This window comes from Bufo gargarizans, chromosome 5 (genome assembly GCF_014858855.1).
Source record: "Bufo gargarizans isolate SCDJY-AF-19 chromosome 5, ASM1485885v1, whole genome shotgun sequence".
NCBI classification, from domain to species: domain Eukaryota; kingdom Metazoa; phylum Chordata; class Amphibia; order Anura; family Bufonidae; genus Bufo; species Bufo gargarizans.
The window spans coordinates 402,183,280-402,196,170 of record NC_058084.1 but is presented as its reverse complement, the minus strand read 5'-3'; the positions used below and the strand labels follow the sequence as shown (position 1 = coordinate 402,196,170).

Here is a 12,891-nt window from a genome sequence, read left to right as displayed (position 1 = left end):
TTTTTGCCTTTAAGGAAATCTTTAGAAAATGTAAACTGGATGGCAACCCTCAAACAATATATTCACTTTGTAAATAGGTCCAAATTTAACCTATTCGAAGATCTGTCCTAAATTCTGCGCTGTTTCACATATTTTTTACTGGTTAAACCTCCATTTTTCTAATATAGGGCCCCAAATCCTTTGGGGGAACCCACCACTAGCCTTTTGCACACTAAATCACCAGCAGATTGTTCTACTTCTGGGGACTAATGTTGTAAACATGTCTCTGTCCAGGTAAAATGATGGACACCATGATAAAAACATGACAGACTTGTTGGGTGCCACTGGTGTCGTCATATGAAGGATCTGGCACTGCTCCAGAACAATGAAAATACTGATGGCATTGTGAATCCAGCCTAGTGGCCCTTTTACATGGGTGGAGGATCAGGACAATTATCAGGGACAAACGCTCCTTCTTAATAAATGCCCCATGTAATGGTGCCTCTGATCAGCCAACGAAGGAGCGAGCCTCAGATGACTGCATCTAAAATCCTAGTTTGTGGGCAGCACATCACCCTGTGTAAACAGTAATGTGCTTGCGGCAATAAATCTGTATGGGGATGAACGATCACAGTAGCGATCATTCATTCCAATAGAGATTGCTACATGAAAATGCAGTTGAACCTGCTGGCACTGACTGGAAATGAATGGCTTGTTCCCGATCATTGCCCTGAGTACTAACCTATGTAAAAGGGACCCAAAGGGTACGATTACATGACACAGTCATGCTGCGGTAGGGAACCACAGCATCTCATTTTCCAATTAAAGTCCGATTGGTTTCTGAGATAGACCTGGCACTTTCAATGTTGTGATGACTGCACCTGTTGTATGTGTGGTTGATAGCACATAAAACATGTCCAGTTGTTTGTGTCTACTGGTAGCATTGGCTGCATAGTTGATCAGCCACTTGCCTCAGGATAGGTCATCAGTATCTGATCGGTGGGGGTCCTACAACCGGGACCCCAACCGGTCAGCCGTTTGAGAAGGCAGCGCCGCTTTTGTGAGCTCGACAGTCTTCTCTTTGCTTTTCCAAGGCCGAGTGACGCCACGTTCATGTGTCACGTGGCCTAGACACAGCTCAGCCCCATTCAAGTGAATGCGGCTGAGCGCGATATCCAGCACAACCGCTATACAATGTACGGCGCTGTTCTTGGTGAGCTGGTTAATCAGAATGCTAAAGAACCAGATTCACAACAGTGCAAGGAACAGTAGATAAACGATCGCCATCAAGAAAAGCACCCTAGATTGAGTATAGATGCCGTAACTACATGCAGTCAACTTGATGAGCTCCCTAACCGCAGCATGACAGTGACGTGTGGTCTTACCCTTGGGGTTCGGCCACACGATCAGATTTCATGATTCAGTTTTGGAAGCCAAAACCTGGAGTGAATTCAAAAAAGAGAAGTTGTATCTGTCCTTTATACTTTTTCTCCTTCTACGATCCTTCTACGATCCACTCCTGATTTTGGCCTCCCAAACTGCATGCAGAAACCTGACCGTGTGACCGTACCCTTAGTCGTCCAAAACAAACCTATAAGTGCAGTTGAATCTTTCACTACGGCTTGTATGATTGCCATCTGTAGCAGTGATTTTGATCCTGCACACAGGAGATATGTATCATGCTGAGCAACCTGGGGCATTTTCCTTTTTCCCTGTCGACAATGACAAGATAAGCTGTTGCATTTCAAAGCAGCAGATGCTGGTGATTATCATATTGCCAGTATGAAACAAGCCTTTGTTACGGCCGCTAGAACAAGCCAACTTATTGCTTTGTTAATTGCTACTAAATCTTTTGTTTACATTTGTGGACAAAGACAAGATGAATATATTTCCTTCCATAGACACTGGCCCAGGGAATGATAGTAATAGTCTATATTCAGAACGGAAAAACATCTCCAGAGCCTCATCATATCTACAGAGACAGCTCTGGACTTCAAACATAACTTTTTATGCATATTTCAGGTTAAAACAGGGGTTTAGATATAATATTTAGTCACTGGTAGTTGTGATCCCATGATTGCTATGCATATAAGCACTGCATACCATGTGTGATGTACTAAACACTGCATTTCCTAAGTTTATTGAAAGGCTATGTGAAGCTTTTTAGCCTTTATTATTGTTGCTGTTCATGACAATAAAACATGAAGAAATCTCTTCACATTTCAAATAAATTCCTGCCATTCCGTGCATTGTACAGCTATGAGCAGGGGCGTAACGATCGCGGTCACAGCCCTGCCACAAGTGATTTTAAAATTATTAATGGTAAATGGCTGGTCGGGCCCCGGCCTCTGCGCGGCAGCACTGCGTACTTGCAGTTAGTAACTTACGCACCACCCCAGGCCTCGCCTCCAACCATCCGGTGCTGCTTTCTTGCTGTGATCCAGACCCATGACCTTGCGCCGGGTCTCGCGGGATCACACAGGTTGGCGGGATGACGTGGGCCCGCGATGCACGTCGGTAGACGGGATTGTGCAAGAAAATCATTAAATATATGGCAAAACGCAAAAAATAAAAAAATATGAAATATATACAGGGACAAAAAATGGAATATATACACAGGGGACAAATGTAATATATATATCGGAGGCAAAATGGATATATATACAGAGCCCCTGTATATATATCCATTTTGTCCCCTCTGTATATATTCCATTTTGCCCCCTGTATATCTATCCATTTTGCCTGTAACGGGGGGCAAAATGGAATATATACAGAGGGGGAAAAATGGATATACAGTCAGGTCCATAAATATTGGGACGTCGACACAATTCTAACATGTTTGGCTCTATACACCACCACAATGGATTTGAAATGAAAAAAACTAGATGTGCTTTATCTGCAGACTGTCAGCTTTAATTTGGGGGTATTTACATCCAAATCAGGTGAACAGTGTAGGAATTACAACAGTTTGCATATGTGCCTCCCACTTGTTAAGGGAGCAAAAGTAATGGGACAATTGGCTTCTCAGCTGTTCCATGGCCAGTTGTGCTTTATTCCCTCATTATCCCAATTACAATGAGCAGATAAAAGGCCCAGAGTTCATTTCAAGTGACCTATTTGCATTTGGAATCTCAAGATGAGATCCAAAGAGCTGTCATCAGTGAAGCAAGCCATCATTAGGCTGAAAAAACAAAACAAACCCCTCAGAGAGATAGCAAAAACATTAGGCGTGGCCAAAACAACTGTTTGGAACATTCTTAAAAAGAAGGAACGCACCGGTGAGCTCAGCAACACCAAAAGACCTGGAAGACCATGGAAAACAACTGTGGTGGATGACCGAAGTATTCTTTCCCTGGTGAAGAAAACACCCTTCACAACAGTTGGCCAGATCAAGAACACTCTCCAGGAGGTAGGTGTATGTGTGTCAAAGTCAACAATCAAGAAAATACTTCACCAGAGTGAATACAGAGGGTTCACCACAAAATGTAAACCATTGGTGAGCCTCAAAAACAGGAAGGCCAGATTAGAGTTTGCCAAACGACATCTAAAAAACCCTTCACAGTTCTGGAACAACATCCTATGGACAAATCAGACCAAGATCAAGTTGTACCAGAGTGATGGGAAGAGAAGAGTATGGAGAAGGAAAGGAACTGCTCATGATCCTAAGAATACCACCTAATCGAAGAAGCATGGTGGTGGTAGTGTTATAGTGTGGGCATGTATGGCAGCCAATAGAAGTGTTTCTCTTGTATTTATTGATGATGTCACTGCTGACAAAAGCAGCAGGATGAATTCTGAAGTGTTTCGGGCAATATTATCTGCTTATATTCAGCCAAATGCTTCAGAACTCATTGGACGGCACTTCACAGTGCAGATGGACAATGACCCAAAGCATACTGCAAAAGCAACCAAAGAGTTTTTTAAGGGAAAGAAGTGGAATGTTATGCAATGGCCAAGTCAATCACCTGACCTGAATCCGATTGAGCATGCATTTCACTTGTTGAAGAAAAAGCTGAAGGGAAAATGCCCCAAGAACAAGCAGGAACTGAAGACAGTTGCAGTAGAGGCCTGGCAGAGCATCACCAGGGATGAAACCCAGCGCCTGGTGATGTCTATGCGTTCCAGACTTCAGGCTGTAATTGACTGCAAAGGATTTGCAACCAAGTATTAAAAAGTGAAAGTTTGATTTATGATTATTATTTTGTCCCATTACTTTTGGTCCCTTAACAAGTGGGAGGCACAGATGCAAACTGTAGTAATTCCTACACCGTTCACCTGATTTGGATGTAAATACCCTCAAATTTAAGCTGACAGTCTGCAGTTAAAGCACATCTTGTTTGTTTCATTTCAAATCCATTGTGGTCGTGTATAGAGCCAAAAATGTTAGAATTGTGTCGATGTCCCAATATGTATGGACCTGGCTGTATATACAGGGCAGGGGGCAAAATGGAGATTATATATATATATATATATATATACAGTACAGACCAAAAGTTTGGACACACCTTCTCATTCAAAGAGTTTTCTTTATTTTCATGACCATGAAAATTGTAGATTCACACTGAAGGCATCAAAACTATGAATTAACACACATGGAGTTATATACATAACAAAAAAGTGTGAAACAACTGAAAATATGTCATATTCTAGGTTCTTCAAAGTAGCCACCTTTTGCTTTGATTACTGCTTTGCACACTCTTGGCATTCTCTTGATGAGCTTCAAGAGGTAGTCACCTGAAATGGTCTTCCAACAGTCTTGAAGGAGTTCCCAGAGATGCTTAGCACTTGTTGGCCCTTTTGACTTCACTCTGCGGTCCAGCTCACCCCAAACCATCTCGATTGGGTTCAGGTCTGGTGACTGTGGAGGCCAGGAATTGTTTTGTAAAAATTGATGGCAAAATTGATAGCCTTTAAATTAAGGCAGGCCTGAAATGGATTCTCTGCGTACATTGTTACAGACTAATGAATGTATCTACACCAGTTTTCTGGAGGAAATATCTACAAATCCTATATTTACAAAGCGCCCACGCAACTATTTTCAGCACTTGCAACATTGTGGGGAAAAATTGGCCAGTGCTCCAGAGTGATATCAAGTGAGAGATAACTAGTGCACAATGGTAAGCAATAATATAGTGTATATCCTCCTGTATAGCCCTAGATGCAGCTATATTATCTAATATACTTTTTTTTTTTTTCTCACCAACCTCTAAATTCAGAAATAACAGCTGTGGGAATGGGAAGCCTGGCATGTATTAAAGGGAACCTGTCACACAAAGTAGGTGGAGCTGAACAGATGTATACGGTAGTTTGTAGGAGAAGATTGTATAACTTGTTTTTAATTGATTTAAGTCTCTGCTGAATCTAGGCTTAGGAGTCCAGTAGGCGTTCTTCCTCAGTGATTGACAGCCTTCCATATATAAGTGTTCATAGAGAGATAACTAAGTCACTAAGTAGAACCGCCCACTGGACTCCTAAGCCAAAAATGAGGGATTTGTTTTACTGAATCTTTTCCCACAAAATATATCAATCTGTTCAGGAACTACTGCTCTATGACAGGCATGTTCAATGTGACAAGTTTTCTTTGAGTCAAAATTGCTGTAAATCCCTATAGTTGGGTCTCGCAGCCATGAATGAGATGTTTATCATTATACACTGTCCATAATATTAGTGGGTGGGATTAAATTGTGACATAAAATGTACCTGATCTACCATAAAATCAAGCACATTGTACTCCAAACCATGTAACATTGCTGGAGAATATCATTTATTTAATAACAATGTTTCACATCAACATGACCCTTCATCAGGCGTTTTACTGCCCAATACAACCAATAGTAGGGCAGTGTGGAAAGATGTTAAGAACATCTAGTCTTCTTGGGTAAAAACCTATTTGCAATTATACAGAAGTAAAGAAGTAATCACAGTGGAGCATTTAAGTTTCTGATTTCAGGAAGATTTACCACTCATCACTAGAGTCAGCAAGACATCTTATCGTGAATCAATCGGTTTTTAGTATTCTAACATTTGATGAAGATGTCTGGTGTATCCTACACCCAGGCGTATAAAGAACAAGCACAAGACAACAAGACCAGTATCACATCTTCTATCTCTGAATGACAAATGCAGCGGAGTATGTCCTTCCATGGTGCAATGCAGCATAACCAGTGAGATCAGCGAAGTTCATGAGAAGGCGCGGTGGAGTTAGAAGTTTACTTACGTGCCTACTGTATCTCACAAGATAAGAAAGCCCTGGCAAAGCATTTCATTAAAATACAGACATCAATATCAACGAGAAAAGCAATTAATCAACAAGTAAGCAATATTTTTAGGCATGAAATTAAGATGCAAGAATAGAGATCATAGGCATCATAACAAAATGTGTGTCGGGTTAACTTAAATCATTCATTAAGCTCAAGCTACATGGCGATCTCATCCACAACAGCCTTCACACATCCATGGATCACTGCATCCAAATGAATGGGGTTGAAGCGCAACTCGCAAGTTGCCAAGACCGCAACCCCAAAATTACAAGAATATTGAGCAGGTTCTGATTCTGGGGTCACAGCAGCTTGTAAGCCGCCGCAGCTTGCAAGTTGCGCTGTGACTTCATTCATTTCAATGGCTACACAGAGATCCTTGGTTGCGCAACTGATGTCGTGGCCAAGATCGCCATGTATCTCCAGCCTTAGCCATAGATAATTGCCCCCAGTCCTCAAAAGCCAGTAACATGCCAGTCTAGCAAAATGTAAAGAATTGGTGTTGACTGGGTTTTATGAAAAGTTAGGTTTTGGGTTTATGACCAACGTTACATCAGTAAATAATCTCGGGATTGGTTAAGCACTATGACAAAAAATTAAGAGATCCAAATTTTTTTTTGCAGAAATATAGTTCACATTGCAGCAAGAAGTTAGGAACTGTGTGGTTTCAGTTCTGCCAAGCCTTACTGCCCCTCATCTGGCCTCAGTTTCGTGGCCATTCTGCAGACTGGTTGCTAGGGATGTACTGCCTGACAATCCCATTAGGCAGTGTATCCATAGCAACTAAATCTGTCTGACACAATGCAACACTGGTCATCTCAAAACTGGAGTGCCCTCTTGACAACAGAAAATCAGGCTGGCAGAAATCAAGCCATGTCATTCCCATCTCAAGCTGACGTGGTGGGTTTTCTAAAATGGACAACTAGAAATGGTCCTCTTCCTAATCCGCTGCTTTAATTCCAATGTGTCAACTATTTAAAGATTTCTGGGTATACTGTCCACTGTGCAGCACAAGCCTCGTCACCGACTTGTGAGGAGGGGTATCAAGATGAAGAACTATAATGAGATGTTACAAAATGAAAACAAAAAAGTTAAATAGGACCTTCCACCTCTCCTGACATGTCTGTTTTAGTGACTACTTGCATTCCTCATGTAATAACATCTATTCTTATGACTCTATGTTGTGCCATTCCTTTATTAGTCCTGCTAGAAGTTATGAATGACTTTCTATCAGTTTGGAATGAAGGTCCTGATGGATGATACCAGGAAGGGGTGTGTCCCTGCACTGTCTGATATTATCAAATCAGTGCTGCCATGTCAGACTGTGCAGAGATGGTAACACCCAGCTGTACTTTCCTTGTAAACTGCTTGTAATTCATTCATAACTTCTAGCAGAAATAACAGAAGAACGGCACATCATAGAGTTGTGAAAAGAGATTCTCCAGAATAGTTACATCGAGAAAGAAAGTAGTTACACATGCTTTTGTGGACTCCTCCTAGCATGCGCTTCACACTTTTCAATACAGTGAAATAAAGAGTACGTTAGGTATGTCTACATAGTGCACTCTTTTGGTATACATTGGGTTCATTAAACTTTTGGCATAGACATCAGAAGATTTTTCCAACTTAGCTAAACGCTGTACACACCACATAGTAAAATGTGATAGGCACACCGGCATTTGATAGTTTATGCACAAAATTATAATACCAAATTTACATGTATTTATTAATAATAAAATATTAAATAATTGGGAATTACTGTATTTATTCAGTTTCACCCAATGGTTTTAATAAATGTGCAAATGTTAGTGGACATGCACTGCACACAACTCCTATGATAAGACTCAATACAGCACACATGTAGCTATAACATGATGAATACTTACTCTACATATTTTCCCCACGTTCCCAGGTCAGACATAGCCATGAACACGCAGTTTGTGAGGATAGTGCACATTATAAACATACTGAACAATGTGATGACCATCTGTCAAGGAAAACACTGTACATTGATATTAGAAATACACAAATACAGAAAACTGACATATAATAACCCAAAAGTTGTCTTTTTGGAGCCCACTGGAAGTAGTGCCTATGACAGGTCTCTATTACATATAACTGTCTAAAAAATAGGAAGCAAAACCATACTATGCCTGACATCTCCACACGTAGAAGTAACGCAGCAGTAACTACCATCAATCACAGCACATAACGTAATTAAATATATCTCCATCGCTAGCGTTGATTGATCTTAAGTGGTTGAAGGCTTCGTACACATTTTTTCTCCTGTTCTTATTTTAATTGACTTGATTTTCCAGGAATTAAACTTTTCAGTATAATCTAGCAGTGACTTATCAGCCATGTGGTTTTTAAAGGTGTCCAGACACAAGTACCGCACTAGAATTTTAGACATTTCAATCTGGCAGCAGGAGTACAGTGGGTGATCCTAACCTTTGATGGGTTCTCCGGTTTCATAAAGAACACTGCATATTATTGTCCCTTATCCTTCTTTTACATGAAGGATTTCCTACCCCTTTTCTCTGCGTCATTACATCCTGGGGGATGTTTACATGCAGAACTTCCTGTTTTCATCACTTCCTGTTGGGTGTTCTAACTCATTCTTAGGATTATTCACTCTGTAGTATTTCTCATAGCTTGCTCCGCCTACCAATACGTTCTCATTGCAGCAGTCAATCTCCCCACACCTCCACTCCCTCCATGTCAGCTAGGAGCCACTTACAGAAAGAAATCTGGGTATTCTTGTAGATTGCAGATTAAATAACATCATAGAATTTCAATAAACGGCGTCTTAGGCTACCAGAAAGCTGTCATGTATTTACAAAGGCATGGACTTGCGGGGCAGGAATGTAACACTACTACTTTACAAAGCTTTGGTATGGCCTCATTTGGAACATGCAGTTCAGTTCTGGGCACGAGACCATAGAAAAGATGCCCTGGAAACAGTACAAAAGAGATCAACTAAACTGATAAGGGGCATAGAGAAGGTTAGTTATGAGAATCAATAAAAAAATAAAAGAATGTATTTTTTTTTAGAAGATATGTCTAAAGGGGGACATGACTAACCTATACAAATATATAAATGGGCCATACAAAAAATGAAAAGCTGTTCCATGTAAATTCCCCTCAAAAGACAAGGGGGCACTGCCTCCGACTGGAGAAGAAAAAGTACAGTCTCCAGAGGTGACAAGGCTTCTTTACATCAGAACTATAAATCTGTGGAATTGTCTACCTCAGGACCTGGTAATGGCGGGAACAGTGGACAGTTTAAAAAAAGGCTTAGATGAATTCTTAAAATTAGATAATATTAACACATCATAATCGGTAGAAATCTGGATCATTGCTCCCCTTCATTCAATTCACATCTTCTCCCATCCTTGATTGAACTTCATGGATTTAAGTCTTTTTTCAACCATACTAAGTAAGTTTGGGGTACTCTGAGCAGATTTTTTTTAAATCATTATGTAATCGGAGAACCTCTTTACGTGCTATGGCGGTAAGGTAAACTACTAAAACCCAGAAAAACAACTAAAATGTAAGCACATAACACACACTGTTGAACAATATCTCTTTCCACTGTTATTTGCCACCTTTTTTGCAACACATAAAGCAGATGGATAACAGGTTTGGAAAACATATGACGGTGAGTCAGCCGCACAGACAGAATCTCATTTAACTTGAAAGGATATGAATGTACCAAAATTTTGATTGCAGCTCTTCTGATAGGATGGAAAGGGCTAATTATATACAAAGCAGGTGTGGCACTAAATCTGAAGATTGTCTTTCCTTTGTTTAGTACTATAAAGGTCTAGGGAAAAATACAGAGAGAAGAACAATGCATTGAAATTGTTACCAGAGATATAAAGCAGTTGTCCCAAGATCTAAAGTATCCCCTTCACACAGGATAAATGATAAGGGGTGGTCCGACCGCAGGAGCCAAACCGATTATCAGAACAGGGGTCTTGTGTCAATGATTTTTTTAAGGTGGCCAGTGGCCTGATAAAGTGAGGTCTGCCAGAAGCATGATTAGTTTGCCTGCCAGCTTAAGGCCTCTTTCACAGTTGTGAAAACGGAAAGATCCTTCACTAAATACATTGAAAGTCAATGGGTCACGGATCCAGTTTTGTATGCTCCTAAAAAACTGATCCGTCACCATTGACTTACTTTGTTTTCATTGTCGGATCCATTTTTTCCCCCGTTTTTATGACTGGTCAGAAAACAGAATGCTGCTGGGAAGGAAGACATCCTGTTGCATCCTGAACGGGATCTCTTTCCATTCAGAATGCATGAGGACTAAACTAAGATGTTTTTTTTTTCCGGTACTGAGATCCTCTGCCCGATCTCAATACCGGAAAACAACAACGCGAGTGTGAAAGTTGCTTTACACTTTCAAGCAATAATGCGTTGGAATCCGCCAAAGAATTAAGTAAGCAATAAAGCCCCTGCCGTTTTTCTTCAAGGCACAACCCCTTTTCTAGTCTAAAACCTGCCTTCAAATTTGGTCAGAATTCTGATTCAATTTGCTAAAAACAAATACAAAATAAACAAATATAAATCCGAGATGTGCCAAATATGCTACACTTTGCCATGCAATATATTCTAGGGAGATTAATGTCAAACTGCTGATTTTAGATGAGGAAGGGGTTAAACACAAGCTGCTGTTACCTTCTTATTTTTGTAGAATGGGTCAATATCCTCCAGGGGTTGCCCAATAAGATGTGAAGGAAAGTCCCCAAAGATTCGAGGCAGCTGTTTGCCAGCCTCCAAGTCAGGATGTGACGTAGGTAATCCCTCTTTATTTTCATTGTCCTCTCCTTCTCTGTATTCCTGTTTGGCACTTCTTGCCTGTTCCTCAGCGATACGCTTCTCAATAGCAGCCAATGATTCTGGGGTGAAACGGCGGAAGCTGTCAGGACTTGGTGGCAACAACAGGACTGCCATATTTTCATCCTGCTCCTTCTGTCCTAATTCTTACTTATATAGCATTGGAAACAGCTGTAACGAAAAAAGAGACAGAAACTGAGCTTATGTATTTATGAGAGGCAAGTATGTCACATGTCCATGGATGACTTCAGTAGGATGTATGGTCATGACTCATAGTCTTAGAGAAATTACTGGAAAGGCAAGAAGGGGGTGGTCAGCACTTACAACATAAAAGATAGGACCATAAAGGATAGGTTCCTCATATTATGACATTTACTGCACTATTATACCTTAATACACCTTTTTACTAGTGAACATTAGTTGGATGGATAATCTAGGTATTTATTGTATACTATGGGGGTGATAAATCATCTCCCTTGCGCCAGAAAAAGTTGCATGCTGTATGTTTGCAACTTTAAGTGCCTATTTTTACGCCATCCTCACCACTTTTCCAAAAGGGGGCATGGTAAGGGCGGGAAAGAAGCGTGGCCAGCAGCTGTGATAAATTTATCTTCATTTATGATAGTTTTCTGGTGCAAATGAAGCCAGAAATCGACGCGGTAGATTTCTGTTTAGGCACATGGACTGCTGGAGGATGCACCTAATTTATGATGATGCCTGTACCTCGTCATAAATGTGGTGCATCCTACGTCACTGCAGAAGATATCAAGACTGGCACAAAAAGTGCCTTTCTTGATAAGTCTCCGCCTTTTATGTTCTGCTCTTAAGAGAAAGTCTGATCAGAGTTGTGGCTAATTATGTTTTAATATATGCAAATGAGCCTCTAGGAGAAATGGGGGCGTTACCATTACACCTAGAGGATCTGCTCTCTCTGCAACTATCGCATCCTCTGCACTTTGATTGACAGGACCAGGCAGTGAAAGCATCATCACACCCGCCCCTGTCAATCAAAGTGGAGAGGGAGCTATAGTTTCAGAGCCTCTAAGAGTAACAACAACGCCCCCATTGCTCCTAGAGGCTCATTTGCATATATTAAAACATCATTTTTCTCAGAAATGCGGACACATATGTATGAACATGGGACCAACACAGATGCCCTCAGCTACCAAGCACACATAGAACAGGTCAGCCAGTATCATAGGTACAGATCTGCTGACAGATGCTCTTTAACAGCAGTGCATTCATTTTAATCTCTATAATGCCCAGTGGATGGAAAAATGGACCAGTATATATTTACCATCATAAGTTAAGCTAAATGCAGAATAGGAAAAATTTATAACCAGACAGCACTAAAAGAAGACAATAAAACACCAAAACCCAACTCATTAGAGATGCTGACCAATATTACCTACAATATGAAGGTGGTGTAAAGGTAACCACTTTTGAAATACATCAGAATTCCCATACATACGATACGGTTATTGTCTTTTTAAAACTCACACTATGAACCTCCTGAATTACATTTGTGTAGCTTAAAGGGGTTGTCTCACCTGAAGACACTAGTGGCATAACGCTAGAATAGGCCACCAATGTCAGATAGGTGCAGGTTCCACCGCTGGGACTTGTACCTATCGCTAGAACAGAGCTCCCAAAGTGAACAAGAGCACACTGCGCATGCTCAGCTGTTCATGTATATGGGAGTGCTGAAAATAGCCTAGTGCTGGCTCAGCTACTTCTGGCAGTTCCAGGGAGGTGAATAGAGCAATGATTGCGCTTGCGCTGTGCGCTCTCTATTCAATTTTATGGAATTTCC

The 12,891-nt window shown here is 40.9% G+C and overlaps 1 protein-coding gene across 1 annotated transcript in view; it reads right to left on the bottom strand.

Moving 5' to 3' along the window:
* The window catches only part of LOC122939477 (sodium channel protein type 5 subunit alpha-like), a 208,215-nt gene that overhangs the window by 61,043 nt on the left and 134,281 nt on the right, over positions 1-12,891 (bottom strand). Inside the window, exons 2-4 of the mRNA XM_044295548.1 lie at positions 10,920-11,249; positions 9,944-10,062; positions 8,123-8,212 (exon numbers count right to left, since the gene is read on the bottom strand). Coding sequence (XP_044151483.1) covers positions 8,123-8,212; positions 9,944-10,062; positions 10,920-11,195 — 485 coding nt within the window. The 5' untranslated portion in view covers positions 11,196-11,249. The remainder of the gene's footprint in view (positions 1-8,122; positions 8,213-9,943; positions 10,063-10,919; positions 11,250-12,891) is intronic.